General features: G+C 42.5%; 1 protein-coding gene across 2 annotated transcripts; it reads right to left on the bottom strand.

Annotated features, from left to right (window-relative positions):
* Window positions 1-1886: 1886 nt before the first annotated feature.
* LOC125742513 (activating transcription factor 7-interacting protein 1-like) lies at window positions 1887-21427 on the bottom strand. Of its 2 annotated transcripts, none has more exons than XM_049014590.1 (13): window positions 20912-21427; window positions 20352-20775; window positions 19839-20023; window positions 19573-19710; window positions 19225-19296; window positions 16723-16790; window positions 9990-10063; window positions 8166-8822; window positions 6773-6813; window positions 4085-4148; window positions 3841-3987; window positions 3077-3159; window positions 1887-2816 (listed from the first exon to the last, which is right to left on the bottom strand). In XM_049014590.1, the coding sequence occupies exons 1-13, from the start codon at window positions 21416-21418 to the stop codon at window positions 2328-2330; spliced, it is 2949 nt and encodes a 982-aa protein (XP_048870547.1). In that variant the 5' UTR covers window positions 21419-21427; the 3' UTR covers window positions 1887-2327. The 2 variants fall into 2 exon arrangements, with proteins under 2 accessions (XP_048870547.1, XP_048870548.1); XM_049014591.1 differs by having other exon boundaries at window positions 9990-10060.
* Between the last annotated feature and the right edge of the window lie 1243 nt (window positions 21428-22670).

Genomic DNA, 22670 nt, shown 5'->3' with positions numbered 1-22670 from the left:
AAATGATACATACTATAAAATAAAAACAACATTCAGGAATCATCACAATAACGTTAAAGGATTTACGCTCATTACGTGCTCATTGGCTTTCCGGGACTTTTCATCTTTATTTTCTTTCAAAGCTTTTTATCAATTATATGAGTCACTTCCCAGGTTTAGTTTTGAACTGGAGCCTCGTGAACCCGGCATGAGTCACTGTGGCCGGTGAGCCAAGCGTGTGTTTGATCTCGACATCCTCACATAATTACGCCCGGTCCTGGAGAGCTTTAATACACTCGGCATGCATATCGTTCTCTGGGTGGATTCAGAGCTTAATCACATAGCTGTCAGCATGGTGTGATATTATGGTGGAAAGTCAGACTGCGGACGATGTCATTCCTTCCTCTTACGTTTGCAGATGTGGCCGGATTCACTGGGTCCTCCTCACGTTTCCTGAAGTGAAGCGGAACACATGCGGCGGAATAGGGGCCCAAGATTCACACTTAATCCTAACATGATGCAGATCAGAATGAAAGGAGGACATTTTTAACCTCGCAGACAGGCACTTAGCCTAAAACTCTCAAGTAACAGGGAATTTAGGTAAAGTCATACAATTGTGAATAATTCGTGAAAAAAAATAATAAAAAATGCATTTGGAAATCTGTTTTGAAATGGGAAATTTAAACGGGAAGGGTGGCCACAGTGATCTAATACCCAAATTATGCTGTTTGATGTTTAAATCTGTTTAAAGCACCTGTTGGTCAATACAATGTCATCCATTTTGATTCTCATATTTCCACTTTTTATGTTGCGGTAGCCAACACCATACGCACAAAAGTATTGGGACACCTGGCCATTACAACTACAGGATCTTATATGACATCCCATTCTAAATATGTAGGCATGACTATGGAGCTGGTCCTTCCTACGCAGCGCTAACGGCCACCACTCTTCTGGGAAGGCTTTCCGCAAGAGTGTGTCTGTGAGAATTTCGGCCGATTCGTGCAGAAGAGTGTTTGTGAGGTCAGGCACTGATGTTTGACATGAAGGTCTGGCTCACAGTCTCTGTTCTAGTTCATCCCAAAGGTGTTCGATGGGGTTGAGGTCAGGGCTCTGTGTGAGCCAGTCAAGTTCTTCCACACCAAACACTCCCAACCATGTCTTTACGGACCTTGCTTTGTGCACTGGGGCACAGTCATGCTGGAACAGAACACGGCCTTCAATCCCCAAACTGTTCCCACAAAGTTGGAAGCACAGGATTGTCCAAAATGTCTTGGTACGCTATAGCATTGAGTTCCCTTCACTGGAACTAAGGAGCCTAGATCAATCCCTGAGAAACCCCATGACATTATCCATCTTCCCCCGCTTCACAGGTGACACCATGCAGTCAGGTAGGCATCGTTCTCCTGGCATTCGCTAAACCTAGATTCTTCCATCTGACTGCCACACAGAGAAGCATGATTCGTCACTCCACAGAACACATTTCCACTGGTCCAGAGTCCAGTGGTGGCGTGCTTTACACTCCATCCCACGCTTCACACTGCACATGGTGATCTGAGGCTTGCATGCAGCTGCTCGGCCAGGGAAGGCCCATTTCATGAAGCCCCCAACACAGATTATGTGCTGGGGTTAATTCAATGTGTTGGTCAGTGTTATGCAGTACATACTTATGTTCTGCAGCGCGGCTAGCTCCATTTCTGTTTATTTGGAGATTCTGATAAGTTGGTACTGTAGCACTGTTGCCTCCCACCTTGAAAGTGGGGGATTTAAATCTCAGTTTTGCATAATCTACCCCACCCTCCCAGACCTAGACGGGTGGAAAATTTGCTGATCTGATAATTACTTGATTAAACATTTTTTTAAAGTACAATCACGCTAAATGGTTACACAAAAAAAAACAAGAACTGTATTCTTTAAATATCTTTATTTTCATTTTCAGTCCTATAAAGTCTGGTTACCAGACAAAAAATAAAAAAATTAACACCTTTATACATTTAGTTTCTAATTAGAACATACTGTAGTGGAGCATTTCTGTGCAATCCCGGTAATGCTTTTTACAAATGTTCAAAACATTTATTTATAAAACATAGGAGACAAGCGAAACTGCATCGGTGACTGAATGGAATTAAGACGCGTTCACTGCGTGCGAATTTCAGAGCGGCACACTGGGACCCCCTCAACACTTCCTGAATGGTTCCGGGTGACCAACGTGTAGTCGGATACCAAACGAACCTGCAGAATGCCCTTTGACTGTCCTGCATGTCTTTGCCTTGAATTATTAAAGAAACCCCCAAACCCCCCCAACATCCAGGCACAGAAACTCCTCCCTGATGCTCCCATAGAGTCATTTAGCTGGACGAAGAAGAACCAATGACGTCGGTGCACTGGGGGTCGCAGAACGGGCCGAAGCGGCCATAGACGTCTCGGGCGCGGACAGCGAAGTAGTACGTGGAGCCGGAGACGAACTGGGTGAGCGTGCAGGCCATGGGTAGGGGCAGCGCCTTCACCTCGCCGATCTTCTTCCAGTGCGAGGCCGGGGACAGCCCGCCGGCCAGGGCGGCCCCGTCCTGGTGGTAGGCGTACAGGTGGTAGCTGTCCACCGCGGCACAGCTGCGGTCCGTCTCGGCCACGCACCACGACAACACGATGCCGTTCTGGCTCTGCACGCGCGCCAGCTTCAGCTGCGGCTGCTGCGGAGGAGAGGTGTGCAGGGCCTCAGGAGGCAGGCGGGCCAGCAGCGGGGGCGGCGACGGCAAGGGGGGCAGGGGGCAGGGCTGCGGGTTAGAGCTGCTCACAGGGGAGGGGGCTGCCGTGGAGCTGGCATTACCAAGGCGAGCCTTTAGCAAAAAAAAAGGCGTAAAAGGAATTATTAGTATGGAGGAAAAGGGCTATATCAGCATGATTGGCAATAATAATCACGATAATAATAATGATGATGATAATGACGATAACAATAACAACGTGTGCGCAACAGGGGATAATATATTAAATTAAGGAATGAAAAACTGTAAGCTGCTAAAGTGGTTTCCATAGATACAGATGAAACCTTTTATGCAAGTATTTGTATAAAATTTTAGCTGCAGTGCAGCAGGCTGACCTGTAGGGTGCGCTGGAGAACAGCCACCTGCGAGCCCCCTACAGAAAGCTGGCCCGTCTGAGGAGAGGAGCGCAGCAAACCCCCTAAAGAAAGAGGCAGAAAGGTAAAACGTGTTAGACCAGGGATGGGCAATCTTACCCGCAAAGGTAAGCAGTGCAGGTTTTCGCTGCAACTCCCTAATTAGGTCAGTAATTAGAGGACTGATTGGCTGAAGAGTCCTCACACCTGGGTGTGAACAGCTGACCTAAAGGTTACCCCAGAAACCTGCACACACACCGGCCCTTTGCGGGTAAGACTGGCCACCCGCGTGTTAGACTAATGTCAAACCATAAGCATGTAAAGAAGAGAAAGGAGCAGTAGATGCCTTTTCCCCTGTTAATTCCTTTGTATTCTTTCCCAAAATGCTTGAATGGAAAATGTTAATATTTATTTTAACTCATGGCCATAAATTTAAACCAACATTCACACACGCAGAGGGACTGGCAGGGTACAAATTCATATAGGCAAAGCAGATTATGTTTGGATTCACTTGGAATTTGTTCATTTCTGCTTGTTAATGATTAATTTGTGTGTTTATCTGGAGCATGTTGATATTATACATGCACTTAAAACAGCAAACTAACCAGTTACTAAGGGGAACTTAAATGCATCTGGTGTCCTCCTTGGGGGTGGAGGTGAAACTTGGTTCATGATATGGGGCACAGTGTTCAGGGACACTCAGCATGGGGGGGGGTAAGAGGATGGTGCCACAGGGCGAGGCCTACCAGTGGGGGAGGCGTGCATGTTGTTGGCACTGATGAGTGGGGGAGGAGCCCCAACTGGTCGCTGAGAAACCGAGAAGGAAGATGAGGATGATGAGGAGGACGACACAGCTGGGCTGGATGGGACAGCACCCTTCTGCACCCCCGTCACTATACAGAGGAGGTTTAAAAAAATATTAAAAATTAAGAATCTGAGACAGTGGACATTAGAGAGCAGCAAAGAAACACTCCACGTGCTCTTTCTCACCTTGTACATCATCGTCGTCCTCGGTCAGGTCTATCACTGCCCCCGAGCTGTTGGTGCGAGATGCCTACAAGAGAGTCAAACCGAGATTAAACCAAATGGGTCGAGGTCAGAGTATATACCTCCATCAAACCATCAGGCAGCACAGAAAGAGGTAAATGCGAAGCAGGATGTGGTTGCAGACCACATCCAAGTAGGGCACAAGCACTGAGTGACTATATTCAAGTACCAGGCCGAGTGACATTCGTCCTACAATTCAATGTGCCTTATATTAAAATAAAAATATACAGGGCAAGAGTTTAACACAATTACTACAAAAAAAATAACAGCCCCACTCACCACAAGAAGTCTACACAAGAATGTGCTCTTTGTTTTATTAAATATATCACTCCCTGGACAGGAATTTGGAAAAAAATAGCTTGTTCTGTTTATATGTACAGGAGAAAAGGAATATCTTCATAAAAAAAGCTCTTTATTCCAACATATATTAACCTAGATTTTGGTGACTAAAAAATCTTCCACTGAACAGTGCCTACAGACTGAGTATGAAGTGTAAGGGGAGTCAGATAATGGCCAGTGACTGTGGAGCCCGCCCAGAGGTACATCTCAGGTAGCTCCAAACCCTCATCAGATGAGCCCCATATCCTACATCCCCACCAGCCCCTTTCCTTTTGCACTCCATGTGGTACAGTGTTATTTCACTGCAAGAAAATGCAGTGACAGCACTCTACGAAGTCCAAAGAACTAAAAAGCAAAAAAAAATTTTTTTTTTTAATTCCTCCTTGGATGCTGCAGGAAGCCTCAGAAAGCCCATTTCACGTGAACTTCACCTAGATGCTTAGGGTTCTAAGGCGAAGCCTGATTTCCTTTTACAGAAGGAAATTAACTCGAGAGCAGAGACCATGATGCCAAAGCCCGTGCAACATTCCTCTGCTTAAGAAGTGCCTTTGCCTGCAATATGAAGAACGTAAAGGGATAACCTGACATGGGGAAACGCCCTAAGCAGTTGCGGTTCCTGGTCACTGATGACGGCGGCTACATGCCAGTGGTTTTCATGCAGACAGAGGTCACTGCAGAAGGCTGGTTGGACAGTGGTCATGTCTGAAGTATTGCGCGCAGCACAAGATGTTGGCGACTACAGACCGCAAAGCCCCCCCGACCGCCTGACCCTGTCAGCAGCAGCGCCATTGTCCGTCTGCCTTCCCTGGCTCATGTCCTTTAGTGTCCTGGCTCCCACTAATTTCAAACATATGCTCAGAAAACTACAGTGCTGGGGGGCAAGTGGCCCCTAGAGTCTCTGGAGGGGGAGTCAGGTGAATAGGGTCATTCATACTGATTCGTTCCACCTGTCCCACGTTCTCGGCAAGGTGCGGTAATGTGCGTCATTTAGTTTCATGCTCAGTAACCCAGAATAGAGTGACACGGGTCCCAGGACCTGCTTGACCTCAGAGTTCAGCACCAAAGCAAGTGCTTCATTTCACCCAGTTAGACCCATCCATCTAAACCTGCAGAGGTCTTCTATTCCAAGGACCCCTGTTCCTGTCTGTCACCTGGATCCTTACACCGCCCTGACCTCACACGCTGTCATAGGCTCCGTCAAAGAAAGGCAGACAGCCATCAAAAATAAAAGATTAATTTTAAATGGGATACCTTCCCATGCTCCAAAAATCCATGCTGCACGTCCTTAGAGTGAGGATAGATGCCGTAAAGGTGCATGTTCTCATACCTCAGGGTTAGGTTAGCTATTCTGGTTCCTTATCCAAAGCGATGTTTGGAACAATGGACTCATTCATTCGATCTGCTATGACAAACGCACTTGGCTAGAGCAGCGTTTTTCAACCCCGTCATACAGGACTTCGACAGTCATGTTTTTGCTCCCAGTAAAAACACTGAGCTAGATCATCTACCCATTATGGGTCTTTGCCACAAAACTGTCCCAAATGGGCTAATAGAGACAGTAACAGGCTAACTGACCCTCATCTAGCAAGGTACTCCACTCGAAGCAGCAATAATTTTTCCCTATTCGACTGTTGAAAGAATCAAACTCCACACTGCTGCCATTACTCTATCTACATATTCATCTAGAGAGAGCTCAGTCGCTCCTTTTGCCTTCGGAAATTTAATGAGATTTCTGTCAGTGCGGTGTTCTTGCTCACTGCAGTCGGATCAAAGTTTCAGTGTAACGCCTGAATTCTCCGTTCACATCACAAGCGGTCTAGGTAGCTTCTCAGAACCTGTTCATGTTGAGCACGTTAAACCACTATTTTAGTTTGGCAGGTTGCAAGTTCTCTGTTTACATGAAGGCTTCCTCTGGCTTCTACCCACCTTGTCAGAAGTCTCCCGTGACAGACTCACTCTGACCTTCTACTGGTTAAGCAATTATGGCAGATGGATGGATTCTACTTGCCATAAACATTTCTTCCTTGGAGCTTTAAGGTGAAGATGAGGGAGAGGGTGACCCTGGGGATTAAGTTGCTCTCGTGGGTACTCACTGCACTCTGTTGCGGTGATCTACACTTGTTGACACCAGAGTGGTGATTTCCGTACCCTGAGCTATGAGGTCGTAATGTTGGCTTAGCAGTGGCACGTCTATAAGCCCATTAGTGCCCATGCTTACAAAATCTTTCAAAACATGAAAGGGCGACACCCAAGGATGGCAAAGGAAGCCTGACCAATTGAATTGACCCTTACCTGAATAGGTGTCTTTGCGCTGGAGCTGGAGGGCTGATTATCTGGTGGAGAGAAACAAAGATGTATGAAGACATTCTGCACTGCAGAGGCACCAGGATGAGACCCCAGGGTGCCAGAGAGAGACCCCAGGGCGCCGCAGAGAGAGACCCCAGGGCGCCGCAGAGAGAGACCCCAGGGCGCCAGAGAGAGACCCCAGGGCGCCAGAGAGAGACCCCAGGGCGCCAGAGAGAGACCCCAGGGTGCCAGAGAGAGACCCCAGTGCGCCCCTTCGATGTGATTCCCCCCTTTTGTATGGTCTCATATGACATATACTCTCATAGAAATGTTGATTCCAGCCCACAACTACAAAGTTTCTCTTAAGACAGTCTTGACAGGGCCTTATATTTCCAGACCTCAAAGCTCCTGAAAAGCAAAACATTTAACAAAATTTTTTAATAGAAAAAAAAGGTCCAACACCAGCCAAATGATTTAAAGAATTTAACCTCCTTTCCTTCATGCCCTATAGGAAAACAAGTGGTTTTAAGCACACTTGGCAGGCCTGTGCGTTCTGCTTTAATCTGATTTAAAGACCTGCTATATTACTGGTAACTCTGACTTATTACAGTTCCACCCCTTCATAATGTCTTTTTCTTCCCTCATAAATGTCAAGCTTAAGCTGCAATATCTAAAGAAAAAAAAAGAATATGCAATATTTTAATTAAAAAATACTGGGATAAGTGATGCAGTCATCCAACAACCACCCACCACACCAGCAGGTGGCACCAAGTGGGGCACAGTTATTATTTTTTTTTAAACATTTTTTAAATGTTTATCCTTCCGAAATATAACCGTGAAAGCATGAAAAAAAAGCAGTGCTTCACAAACTTACATTTCATCATGTCAACAGGGAATAATTTTTAAGTGTTATTTTCAATCTCTTTATAGATTTGAGCGTAAAACCTTTTTTGGCTTTTGCCCTGGTGTGAGCTAGAAACTTAATGTGTCCTTAACCCTGATTTTACCTCACAATGTATGGCTGTGGGTTTCTGTCTGACGTCAAGTCACTGCACACAAACAATATTATAGGACTATAATAATTACAATAATCTTTTAAGAGGACAAAGGGTTTATTCCAGGTGAGAAAAGGGGGTTTAAGGGAGTGCGGCTGAAGGCGTTCAATAAAGAAATAATAAAGAAAAATAAGCTTTTCAGGTAAATGTTGACTGAAATGATCAACTGATGGCTCACAACAATAAAACTACTAATAAAACTACAATATTTTTAATGTTGTCCTTCAAGTAATGGGGAAATGGGGCGCCGACAACTGCTTAAATGTGTTACCTGGTGTATTAAAAACAAGTACAGAGTCTGGCCCTAAATTTCAGCACCATTTAACATCGTCGCATATGCGTACCTGTTTTTGAGGCCATCGTCGGCCCCGAAGCAGCTGACCCAGTAGACTGACCTCCGGTGGCGGCTGGCCCAGAGGACGCAAACGACGACGAGGTCACCCCCACCACGGAGATGGCCTGTGTAGGCGCGCGCGCGGAGGAGACGGACACACCAGAGGCTGGCGTGCTCACGATTCCACTCCCCCCGGGCGGAACGGCCCGGGCCACTGCGATGGACGGTATCGGGGTCAGGGGCGGCACAGAGGTGAGCGGGGCAGCCTTCTGGAGAATGAAAGTCGTGGTCGTCTTTGTTTTGCTGGTGCTCACCGCTGCCAGGGACGTGACAGGGAAGAGTTCTACACCAGTGCTGTGGTTGGCCACCATGGTCCCGCCCTGGGCATTAGTGACTGTCAGGGGGAGTTGTATGAGCAGGGGCTGCAGGGGAACTGCTTGGGGTGCAGATCCAGGGGTACTTTGGGGTATGATCCCGCTTGCTGGAGCGGCTTTCAGCATCAGTGCTCCAGGCTGGTTTTGGGAAGTGATGGTTGCCGAGTTAGAGGCAGATGGAGCAGCGCTGGAGGGTGCCGATGTTGTGATGAGTGAGACGACAGGTGCTGGAACTGTTGCACTGGAGACGAGTAGGTGTGTGGTTGAGAGGGACTTGGACTCATTTAGACAGGCTAGGGGTGAGAAAAATCATGGATTTAAAAAGTGTACGACTCTCTCGAACAAGGTCTGCTTAGGACCATTTAGAAGAGAAATTAAATCCAAAAGCAAATGCATGTTGTAGGGACATTTCTAGACCTGCCACCAGGGGGCAGCATGGAGCAAAGCAAACCATTACACCATTATCTCTTGCCAGGCATCTACAAGGGGAGAATCATTACCATTGGTTCTGTAAATACTACAATCCTTACAGAGTGATAAATCGAGTTTTAAGTTTGTCGTCAACTCCTACAAAACAAATGACGCTCTTCTAGACCAGGGGTGGCCAATCATATCCACAAAGGACCAGGCTGTGTGCTGGTTTTTGGGGTAACCTTTAGGTCAACTGTTCAAACCCAGGTGTCAGGACTCTTCAGCCAATCAGTCCACTAATTAGTGTCAATTAGGCAGTTGCAGTGATTGGCCACCCCTGCTCTAGACAAATCTCCATCTGAGGATTCATATGTAGAATTTTTTTTTGCAAACTTAAGCTAAACATGCGGGTTCCTCAGATTTCGAATTGTATTGGCCATACTGATAAGCAAACAGTTATTTGTAAGTCTGGGATTTTCTTAGAAAATGAAACAGAAATAATAAAAATGAAACAATTTGTCGATCAGCGGCAGCGTGTAGCAGTTGGTGTGGCCTGCGCAAGCCTGAGCATGACTTAAAAAGCCGCAAGGATGACCAATGGCACGCCTTGGAAGATGCTGCAGAGTTAAAATGGCCAATAGGTGACAGGAGGCTGGAGATGCTTAGAACAAGATGACCTCACTGTCGCAATGCATTCTGGGAAGGCCCATTGCTCCTTCAGAAAATCTCCCCCTCTCTGTTTGCACCACCTCCCTTTCTTAAAATTTGTTCTCTCTCTTGGCTATAATACAAAAACTAGTCAACTGGTTTTAGGCCACACTCTTGTAGGCGTATTGTATGTCAGCCGCCAGAGATCAGCTTCAAAGAGTTCCTACCTCATTAATGTAGGTTTAATTGAATTATAGTAATTTCCCTTTTGATGAAAAGGATTTTCAGCACACGCATTTTAAGAACGCCCTATTAAAAAAAACCTGCAGCTATAGGGAGGGGAAAAGCAGCATGAAGGGGAAACTGGCAGGCAGAGAGCGTACGAGGGCAGACTCACTCACCTGTGGAGCTGACAGAATTCACAGGCTGATTCGGAGCTGCCTGTCTGGACTCCGCAGTTGTCCTGCTTGGGCTGCTGGCAGAAAGGGATGGAATTAAAATTATGGGAAGGAGCAGAATTTAATATGTACATTTATTAATTATAATGAAGACAACAGCTGGATTTTACCACCAAAGCCCAACTGTATAAAGAGGACGAAGACAGTTTCATTAGTTATGCACAAGTAACTAACTGTACTTGTCTCGCTGTTTTTTCAGTAAACCACTAATAGTACAACAGCAGCACCCCCTCGGTGAGATTTAACCTGTAGGCCATCAGACATTTACTTCCCGTCTACCTCAATGTCGTCCAAACCGTTGCACTAGAATGCTGCTGACCTTCCTTAAACAATAAACATCTCCATCAAAATTTAAGAGAATGTCAGATAATGGATATGCTCTGAACAAAAGCAGAGAAAGGTATTCGCCGCACAGAGCCAGCGCAGGAGAGTGCCGAGACCAAGATCAAAGCCCATTGGTGGAAATGGCCTTTGGCAAAACGGAGCTCTGATACTCGGCGGCGGTATAAAAGCCTGCCGCTCGACTGCAGACAACAGGGCTTATCCTGTGCCCTCGCTCTGGCTTGCACTCCCGAATACGCTGTGAACTTCACACGCATGGGGCGGGACCACGTGGCCCTGTAGCTCGTGACCCCCCCCCAAGGCCGCAATAAAAACGCTTCAGGGCGGCTCAACAGCTTCTCAACAGTGGTTGCCGACTGCCTGAACTGCTTTCCCGCCACTTTTGAGCATGAGCCAAGCATCTGCTTGGACAGGCTTCCTGGCTCGGCGGTGCCCAGAACGTTTCTTTTAGGTCTCTTCTTTTCCTGCTTGCTCTGCCTTCTTGACTGGATTTTAATTGTTGGATTTTTTTTTTGAGCCGTAGATTCATATTGTATCAGAGTCAATATCAGGTCCTTCGGATAAATGCTCTATTCGAATGTTTATCGAAAAGCAACTTCAGCAAAAATGCTATTAGGAAAATGTCTCAACTGACAAAAATGGGCAGCACAGAAGTATACCTCAACACCGAAGCAAAACATACCTCAACAGCTTTAATATATATTAATGACAAACATGATAATGCTCGTCATCATATGTTTGTTGTTAATGTATATTAAAGCTGTTAAGATGTTAGGATACTACACTTACAAGCTGCCTATTAATGTTCTATGAATGCATTACGAATGTTCAAACAACGCATAATGAATGTTGAAGTAATTATGAAGGTGCAGTTAATAGGAAGGCATTACAAAGGATTGTTGATATTGTCACACGTATTTTTATCTAAGCGATTTCTTGTTGTTTAGCCATAGGAAGAAAAAAATAAATAAATCTTGACTCATTTTTATTCCTGGCAGAAAAAAAGACTCTCCAAATTGACGACCCGTGATATAAGTTTGACAGGCAATCAAAGATGACATTCAGTAATGTGCAGTGTTCAGGCTATTCCACACAGCCTGCCCTACACAACCATTTTCAGGTTTCTGCCGTCTTTTTAAGCCTAAACTTGGAATAGTGCAAAACCTCAGATACAGACTTGCTAATGTGTTCTGATTGTTCCCTTGCTACATGACCCAGCTGTGCTTCGACTTCAAGTCAGGGGAGGATCGTTTCTGGTACAGAAGAAAGTGATTAATCATGCCTTAATGGAAAATTAGTTCCAAATGCAGCAGAATATTCTCTAATCCAGACCTGGCCAAAGCCGGGTGGGTCTATATCCAGCCTGTGTTGTCATCTTTACTGGCTGATAAGACCATTTAAAAAGGGTTAAGTTTTATCTGTGATGATGGATAACTCCCAGAAATCTTTAACTGAATTACATTAGTTAATAAATATATAGTAAAATGTAGCAAGTTGTCTATTGCAGCTTCCATGGTACTTGAAAATAATCATTAGAAAAATGGACTTTCACATGGTGAAGCCTGGATTTGTCCCTCCATGCCAAATAACTGCCCAAGCCTGCTCTAATCATTCTTAGTATGGAATGAGGCGTGAGAGTTTCGCCAGACACTGCCAGACTCATGCTGGCCATGGTAACATGATGACTCATCTGCAGAACACTGTTCCAGAAAGCTTGAGGATCACATATAGTTTCTGGGAAACCTGAGATGGGCATTCATGTTCTTAGTCAGCAGTCATTTCCACTTCGCTACTCCAGCACATATTCAATTGTTGCCTAGAGACTTTCTGATGGAGGAATAATACATTAACATCACTGGAAGCGAGAGAGGTCTGCAGATCTTTTTTTTTCTCGGGCCTGTTAATTGACACACTGCATAATCTTACAACGTGCAGTCAAATGTTTGTTTTGGGAGAAGAAGAAAAAAACACACTTCTGGAAGGAACGAGCTATTCTCATTTGAACAACACGGCTCCTATGGTGCTTCAGCGACACTCCAGTTTCACAACCTGACATGTTCAGGAGGTCTTCAGACATTTATCTCGATTGGGGAATGGGACTGTCTCTTTAAAAACCGCATGCTGAAAAGTTTACACTGGTAGGAAATATAATTTATATTGGGCAAGTCCAGCCACAATCTGGCATGATTATTTACAAAAAGGACAGGTGTGTTTGATTAACTTGCAGTCAAAACAGCATCAAAATTGTGTGATTCCCCCCTACACTCAAACTATACACTACAAGCCACAGAAAAATATGACCAAATTCGCTGTGTGAAAATCAGACAAGGGAAAAATAGTCCTCTATGGAACAATTTTTTAAACATACAGCCACACTATAGGAGATGTATATAATACACACACGGACACAGTGGAAATACTGTTAACAAAAGCAAGGGCAAAAAGAGGACATTAGTTTATTACCATAACAAACTGGGTTGTCTACATTTGCATTCTGGCTAACACAAGGGCCAATTTTTGTTAGCAGCAATTTTGTCTGCAAATTAACATATTTGCCATGTATTTGAAATCTACACATAATCAGACTATGATGTCACAGACATGCACACACACAAAAATTCACATCTCATTACCCATTAAATGAGTATTTAGATACAAAAAAAAACTAAACTTTTGTAAATGACCACAGTTGACTCACTCCAGAACATTTCAAAACAAACAAAAGTTTCCTTGCAATCTATTAGTTCAGTCTCATTTCCGGGGAGGCGGCTGCTGTTCCATGCGAATTCAGCCGTGAGTCAGTATAGGTACGTGGGAATGAATAAACACCACAGATGAAAATAGGCGAGATCCGAGATCCTATGTGCATCCACTCTTCCCGTCAGGTTTATGCTGGCCAAAGCCGGACGCTTCATGGGGCAACACATTTCTTGCAGCACTGAGCATGAATGCCCTCACAAAGTCATTTATGTTTTCCATTTCACTACCATTTACGTAGCTCGGCTTCAAAGCATCACCACTGGTCTCCTGACTATGATTAAACAATTCAATTCTGTTGTCCACTGAGTTGACTCTGCAAGCAATTCTGTTTCTCAGCATTATGAATCAGATATCGCCTCTAAATATTACATTCCTTCTGTGCTGCTGTGCCCCCTCATGTGGAAAAGTTAAGAATAGCATTTTTTTTTTACTTTCAAAACTGTAATGAATGATATTTCAAATTGATGCATTCACTTCAGTGCAAAAGGTCCTGCAGGCCAGGGGTTTGACACCTGTCAATGGTTTGTCATGTGCAAAAGTTCTGTATCATGATACAGAGCATGAGCATGAAAGCTGACTAGTTATGAAGGAGAAATACTAGATATCAGCAACAGATAATATACAGGATTCAGGGTCAGCAATGGGACTATAGATTTTTGTTTGTTTTGGGGTACCTAATAAATATATATTTTCTTAAACGCTTGCATACTGTATCACTGCTTATTTTTAATAAAATAATGGGCATCCCTGCCAGTCATGTAATGACCCACAGTCCATATCTAACCTGTAACACAGTATGCATATAAGGTACGTGTGATGGACAAGCTACAATAAGCAGATATGAAACAGATACAGTACCGATACTGTGCTATTACATAAAAATAAATTTACTGTACAATAAAACGTTGCGCCACATCTTCTTTCGCACCTCCCAGTGTTCTACTGTGCACCTTTTGATTTCGTAGTGCAATCTCTTTTTATTATGAAGTGTTGTGATTTTATATTTACATTATTTGCTGCAGGATACTCTGTAGGGCTGGGCGATATGGCCTCAAATCAATATCGTGATAAATTGAACCTCGATTACGATTTATGAACAATTGCCTTGTTTTTGCTTTTTTGCCCTCATATTTCATTGACAAGATTTGTACTGTAAAATATGCTCAACTATTAAAGCTGGGATATTTTTTCTAATGAAAGACTGTATGTCTATGATTTTTAAATAATTGAAGGAAACACACATATAACCCATTTGGGGTTATTTGTTAAATACTTACAATAAATAGTTTGCATTTCTAGCAAACAAAATAAACCAATTACAGTGATCACTTCTTTGGGTGAAATTGATCACTATAAGCGGATGATCATTATAGCCAATTTTTTTTCTTCTGTGTCTCAGGCAGATTACCATGTAATTGACATGTGTATATTTACTACACGAAAATAAGGTAATAAAACGGACAGCGTCGTCATTTACTGAATTTTGACTCAAAATACAGTACAGCTGTTTCAAACGCTTTTCAAATTACAGTACTGCACAAATTAAATTACTCAACTGTGTATAATTCACTATAACACATATAATAATGTAATACACACACTATGATACAGTATAGTACTGTAGAGAAAATATAGCTTATTGTAGTTTCACTGCTGCATCTCATTGGTTGATTTTTGGCAGTTTCATAAATGCTGATGAGTCTATACCCGTAACTGAGAGAAAATTACTTGATTTTTGCCGTCATGTTTTCTGTGCAAACAGAATTAGCCTCAGGTAGCTAGCAAGAAACAGATGGGTTACCGCAAGCCAAAGTAGGAAAGAAAAAGAAAAAATATAATTAAAAATTACCATAATTTTTGTTTTGTATAAAGACCTAAAATGAACACTGTATACAGAGCACTTGATTACTATACACAAATTATTTAAACAGTTGTACAGGAATAATTCTATCCCAAGCTTTTTGATTCATATGAGCAGATCCTATAACCATGATCACTATAAGTGGTTCACAATGTACAGTGATCCCCCGCCTATCGCAGAAGTTACGTTCCAGACCCATCAGCAAAAGGCGAAAATCTGCGATATAGAAAGACCATATAAACATTTTTTATAGTTTAAGCCTTAAAATACCCCTCCAACACACTTTAAACATATGTAAACTTATTAAAACACTCTTTGTAAACACATATAATATGTGGATGTTGGACTAAGGATATTAGTAACATAATAATAATAATAATAATAATAATAATAATAATACACACACCTCTCAATCTGTCACCGTCTCTGTATACGTAATGGAATATGTAAAAATGGTCAAGGTCTTCCTCTGACGCTTAGGCTCACTATTACCAGAAAGCTTAGAAGACGCAGGACGCTTGGGAGCCATCGTAGTTCACAAAAAAGTTCACAAAAAGTTTGCTCACAACAATCAGAGCACAAGCAAGATACGCGATATGTAGAGAACTGTGATGTGTCACGGAAAAATCCGCGATATAGCGGGGGCGTGATAGCTGAACCACGATATAGCAGGGATCACTATATTTTAAACATTACTAGTGCTGTAACTGATTGGTTGTATTACCTTTGGCAGCTAAAACAGTTTTTCCGCAGTGTTTACATCTGACCTCTTTTTGTTCAATGTCATCTTCACTAAAGCCATAATGTGTTCAAACAATGTCGGAAATATCGTGAATACAAGATGAGAGCACACGAAGTACATTACAAAATCGTATTTACCAGGGGGAAACTCGGGATTTTCTTTAAGCCCCGAGTTCCCAAGTTGGGAGCATCTCATTACAACAATCATGGCGGAGGCAATAGATGGCTCTACTGTAGAAGGCGAATTAGGTAGTAAATTTTACATACCATGTCACTGCAGAACTCTGAATGTTGAGGAGATGGTTATTAAATGGTGCATCGTGAAATAAATTTGACAGGTTTTTTTCTGATATGTAGCTGCTACCCGCTGAATAATTAGAAGAATTTCAATTAACATTGCGAATGCATTTTAGTGTTGGAGGAATAAGCAATACAGCAAAAAAAAAAAAAAGCGTAGCTTTCTTATCGTCTCCTTTTTCCTCCACTTGAACACGCATTGTATCGTAATTATGATTTCCCAACTACCTAGTCAGATCCGAGTAGGACTTGAATGCAGCATTCACAGACTGGACAGGGCAGGTCACGTGACAACACATGTGGTAGCATGTTTTTAAGGGGACGGTACATGAACACAGACAGGGAAAAGTATTAACATTTTGTATTAATTTGATTAATTGCCCAGCCCTAGTACTGTATGGATATTGCAGTACTGTACTTTACTGTATGCCTTTCCTCTCCCCTATAACTATCAAAATACGCCCAAATTGACTTGCGTCCAGTGGTCCCGGTCCTAATGTGAATTGACAGATACCTGTATAGGATAATATTGGACTAACAGATGCAAGCCAATTTCTTGCAGTAGAACATGGATGCAGGTATTATGCTTAGATCACATCTTAAGTGTACCTGCTTTGTTGAACAACCATAAGAAATGGCTTTAAGAAAAAAAATCTTTCAAATCTGCACACTTACCGTGACACGGGAGTGGCACTTGATGTGGAAACGGACGGAGTGGAAGCAGTGGGGGCAGTGGATGAGACCTAAAATAAAAGCATGACAAATCACAGATCATCTAACAGAATGACTGACTTCCCTTCGTGAGATATCGTTTTTTTTACACCACATGACAATTACCCCCTTTGTACGTAGGCCCCTGTTTTCATCTGTAGACAGACACATGTTTTGGACAGTATTCAGTCCTATCAAACATATGACAAATTAACAGCAAAGGCATAAGGAAATCACTTTAGATTATTTTAGTCCCATTAAATAACATTAACATATTTTCTAATTTCCTTATTTGAGGCAGATTTGGACATTTTCAGCTATTCACTGACCACCTAAAATGGCAATATTAAGCCTCCCCAAATGACTGTTTAATTTTAATTCACCACTAGGTGGTGATGTGACATAAAAACTAATCACAATTCGCACGAAGCTCATAAGGCATGGTGCAATCTGGCACTGCAGCGTCTTCTTCAGTAGAGAAAACCTGTTTTAAGAATCAATGATTTGACTAAAACAGAAATGTTTATCATACTATTAAAGTAAGGAAACACGAGAGCTACCAAATCATCCGAAAATGCTTAGTCTGAATATTACGAGTTTTACAGTAGTAAATTTATTTGCTCAATGTTTTAAAACCAAGTAAGGTTTTTAAAAAAAAAACAAAGAAACTGAGTTTTTGATCAAGATATACTGAGTAGGCTGACATCCATTGAGACATATGATAGACAAAGTAGTGAAACATACAGAAATCTGTCATTCCGCTATTCAGTGGCGGTAAAATTAACCGGCAAGAAGTTTTAACTCTGCAACCTCACCCCAACTATTACCACCCTCTAGTCCCGGTCAGCAAATTTTGTCACCTCCCCTCACATTGGCCAGCACACCCGCCCTACCCGATGACAGGGTTGTCAACTTCTCTCACATTTGGCGCGACTCTCACACTCACACGAGAAACCTTACGGCAAATCTATATTATAGACTGAGGTAGTTTGCAAAACCCTACAGACAAATAATTAATAAAACTGTTACATACAAGTAAATGCACGTAAAGACTTTTCTCAAATTGAAAATCTCACGCTAGCCAGCTCACCAAAGTTGGCAACCCCAAATCGATATCCATAAGATGGGATGTCTAATAATAGTCGTAAGTACTGCTGTATTGCGATTCTCATGATAACTCTGATAATTTACTTAATTCATTTACACTTTACGCAAGTTTCCTTTTTATTGAGAGGCAGCATCTCTGCTGTGTTGTTCCTTGGACGAGCCTCATTTTGTTCAAAGGGAAAATGTGCCATGTATTGCTTTTTACTTCTAAAGCTTCGTCAGTATAGAACTCTTTATACAATTTATTCAAAAATGCATGCAATTTCTGTTACGTAATTCCGAATGGTGCGTACTAGATTTGCCTATACCTAATGAGCTAGCTCTAACAAAACTCTCCTCACTTGTACACCGTTTCAGACAAACGGGTCTGCAAAAGGAAAATAAATTAAACATGTCAAATAAAATATTTTGCGTTTAGGATGGATAACGGGGGAAAAAAATTTGAAAATGCATTTTTTCCCATCTATTTCATGTTTTTGTAAAACTGTAAAAAAAAAAAAAAAAAAAAAAAAAAAAAAGAGTCCTATTTCTTGAGTTCTTGTGTTCACAAGACAAAGTGTGATCTGCAGCTGCTCTTCCCTTGTGTGGTATTACTTCAGTTTTTAGTGTGTGTGTCTCAAAATGTGTCTGCAAAGTTTGAAAAAGATCCCAAAAATACTTTGAGTTATTGTACTAAAAAAGGTTTATGGCTGCCTACTCTTAGGTACCCCCAAGTAGCACAGCTTTAATTACGGTGTGATTTATCTCAAAATTTGATCAGTCCTAGATCCTCATCCATACAATGTTTCTGCTGAAAAAGTCTGAAAAAGAGCTGCCAAATAATTTTTGTCTGCAGCAATTAACTGGTCCCAGCACCACATCTATTCCCCTTCCAGGGAATTCAGTTATTGGCGTGTCACAGGCTTCACTACCCAGCAAGCCAAGACATTTTAAGAACTTAAATGAAAACTAAAACTAAGACTGAAAAAATCTGTATGTAATGTGCTGATTCCTTAAACTGAAAGAACCAAATTTTTAAACAAGATCTTGCCCATCTGCAAATAGAACATAAACTAACATTTCAACACCCAGCCCATAGCTTTCCTACACAAAGGTTTGGCATACACTATATATACATATTTTAATATTTTTTTCTAGAAAATACTTCCTACTAATTTTGCTGATCAGCTTTTGGACGGCATTTCCTTTTTACCATTTCAAATAAAACATGCAGTTGATGCTATATTGCTTGTCTCACTTGTCTATCGGAGCGATTCTTCAAAATACAAATTTTAAATGAGAAAACATTAGCACATTAGAGATTAGTACAAAATACTGGGCTGACACCCTGCTGATAGGTCGCTTTCCTCACAGACTCACCTCAGGTTTTTTGACGCTCTCTTTGGTTTGATTGGCAGCTCCAAATTTCTTGGCCAGTCGAGCAATTTTGGCCTAAAAAAAAATAATAAAAAATCATCAAACAAAGGCAAATGTATTTTCTTGGCACAGCAGTCCAAATTAGAAAAAAGTGTTAAGAAATATTTCAGTGCAGAAACAGCTAATTTTCTGTTCAAGGCACATTTGACATAGTGAATGGTCAGTTACAGAACAAATTTTTTACGTGTAAAACCTCTTGACGATACAGTAATGGCTTGTATGACGGCTTTAACTGGCAGACTGCATAGGGTGGCAGGGCGCTGTTAGTGCTAGCAAGATGTTTGCAGATACCTGCAGTGTGTTGAGAGTGTGCTGATGCTTCGTGACACAGTCCATCTTCTCTACCCTCTCCCTGAGCTCCTGCAGGCTTCTGTCAAAAACAGTGAGCTGCAAGACTCGAAGCTGTTCCTCTACGAGCTGCTGCACCACCTGCATACAGGAGGAGGAAACCGCTTCAGCAAAGATATGGGTGGAGCAGAATTATACAGTGCATTTCGGTTCACTGGAATACAAATGAACACAATAGAAGAAAGAAACTCCACTAATCGTACACACACCTTCTCAAGCTTTAGTCGGCGGCCGGCATCTGCGCTGATTTTCAGCTCCAGCTGGGCCTCAAGTTCTTCGCCATCAACCTTCTGCCTCTTGCCTCCTCTTTCTACCACATCCAGCTTTCCATCTGTTGACGTGCCTTTGGACAAGACGCGCTTCAATCCTACCCGGACTCCTTCACAGTCCTCACCTGCCGGTCGAATGATGGTGTGTGACTGAGTTACAAGCAGGCAGACTATTGAGGTTATACTAATTCAAGAGATACAAGAGTTCTAGAAGTTGTGTGTGACATGCAACATTATATAGATGAACAGGCAAGGATCTACTTGCAAGTATTGTTTCGCACCACACAGATTCTGATAGACTCTGACGAAGATCTAAGCTTTTCAAAAATCAAGAAAATGGGCAACAAGCAGGCAGTACGTACTTAGACCTAGCCTCACTTACAACACTTAAATCAAATATTCAAAGGGTAAACAAATGAACCACTGAGTGACACGAACTCCTCTTCTATATACCTGAAGTCAACGGTGTAGGAGAGGAGGTGGAAACATGGGGAGCAGCACTACTCTGTCCTGAGCCACTCGTCTCAGTCTCCACCTTCATTTCCTCCACTTTTTGTTGTTCTTCAGTCGCTTCCTTCTCTTTGGTTTCATCCCTTTCTGCTTGGTTTTCATCCTCTTCACTAAGGACCAGAAATCCCTCCTTCACCTCCTGATCAGGCTCAGGTGTGTGAGATGAAGATGGTGAGGGGGTGTTCAAAGGGAGGCCGGTAGTTTTATCATCTTCAAGAGGATCTGTTGCCAAGGGGGGTTCGGTAGCCATGGGCTTCTTGGACAATTTTTTGTCCTTTGTGGTTTGTTTCTCTCGTGTCTTCCGAGTTGAATCTGTGAGGCCTACATAAGGACCCTTAGATGGTTTACCAGGCTTGGTATGGCCATTCTGAAATGAACAGTATTGGGGAAGTCAATTTCATAATTAGGTAACCTTACTAAAGTACAAATTTACAAAGCCCCTCCCGGCAAGTCATTCTAACCAACTGCTTTCACCCCCCCCCCTATTAATGACATCAACAAACCTTCTTTTTGTTAAGTGATGTAGCCACTTCTACTTCCTTCTTTAGCTCCTCCTTTTCAGTCTTCTCAACTCTCTTTCCATTTTCGCTAACAGCGGACGCCTCCTTATGCTGCTCCTCTTTCTCTCCACCTTTTGGTGACCGTGGTGGAGTTGAGGTCGAGGGAGACGGGGCCTTCGTCTCTGAAGAACGGCAGGGTGGGGAGGGGGACAGAGAGAGCGAGAGTGCTAGGGGAGAGGGGGAGCGAGACGTGGGGAAGGCAACATGACTCGTCTTTTGGCCGCTGTCGGTGGGACTCTGTCCATCTTTCTCGGAGTCTGGGTGATCTTCCCCTCTATGGTTCCCATTCACCAGAGGAGGTGAGGGATGGGAGGTGCTGCTTGTAGTAACAGTCGAAGAGGAAGGAAGGGAATTATGCAAGAATTCCAGCTGCTGCCGATCACTGATTTTCATCGTTTTTCGAGCTCGAAACACTTTCTTTTGGGGCTCCTCTGCTACTGCAACTTCCATTTTTTTCACCTGGTCGAAAGGAGAAAGCAGGTCATCTGTAATACCATGTAACCAGAATGTACACGATAAGGCAGCACTATGCACAGAACCGAATTCAGTTGTTTTGGTGATCAATTTATAAGCCAAAAGAGAGAGAGAGAGAGATTATTTATTTTATATATATATATATATATATATATATATATATATATATATATATATATATATATATATATATATATATATATATATATATATATTATAAATAAACTGATGTAATTTTAGATTGCCAACACCAGGGGGAGTCAAAATACATTTAATGTACATTGGGCCTTTCTAGAAGCTTCTCTTTCAAACCCGCCCTAGAACACACTATCTGAAAATTTATTAGCCCTACATAAGGGAGTTAATTTAGTAAGAAAGCATACAAAAAATGTATTTCAATTACTCGAGATCAGAATCAAGTTTAAAGAGAGTCATGGTTAGTCGGAGAATATGAAGCAGGTTAGGGAAAAAACAAATTTATACTCTTGTTCAGCTGCATGTCTGAATAAAATGTACAATTATCCATCAATAAGCCTCATGAACTCAAAACCCTGCTAAATACATATGAAAGCATTGCAGAACAGCCACACCTACAGCTCACAACTCCTCCTTCTTATACATTCCCCTGTGCTCTCATTGGTTATTTCCACCCAGCAAATCAGAGGGGCTAGCTGCAAAATTCGCCCAGCAACAAAGGGCAGATATTACGTAATGTTCTCTAGCCCAGAGCTCGTCGGCTGTAGTCCGAGATGGCAACGGCATCTTGAGGGCCCTGCTTAAGCCAAACACAAAATTCCCTTAAATGAAATCGATCTGATTGGTTTAACTCCCCAGAGAGCTTTTGTAGATAAACCAGAAAATTTGCGTTATGTTGCGTCTTACAAGACACAAGTTGAGCAGTCTTGTTTCGGATATTGTTAGCACTTCATAGTTTAGCTAGCTATACCACTTGCGTCTCCACAGGACATAGAGGCATTAGCACAGGTGTGTAATAGTGTGGTGTGCAATAGTCATTGGAATAGCAAACAAAAACCTGCCATCAAAATCCGACTTGAGACGATGTCATGCAAAACTGCTCTAATTAAACTCAGGTTATCAAACTGGATTGGTGAGAAATTAAAGGACTTAACATGAGACACTGCCCAGTATCACTCTCTGATTTAGCTCCATTAGAAACAAGACTGGAATCTAGTCTGGAATAAATCTGGAATTTTTGAAGAACACCTAC

Source organism: Brienomyrus brachyistius, chromosome 5, assembly GCF_023856365.1.
Source record: "Brienomyrus brachyistius isolate T26 chromosome 5, BBRACH_0.4, whole genome shotgun sequence".
In the NCBI taxonomy this organism is placed as follows: Eukaryota; Metazoa; Chordata; class Actinopteri; order Osteoglossiformes; family Mormyridae; genus Brienomyrus; species Brienomyrus brachyistius.
This window is presented reverse-complemented; position numbering and strand designations above follow the sequence as displayed.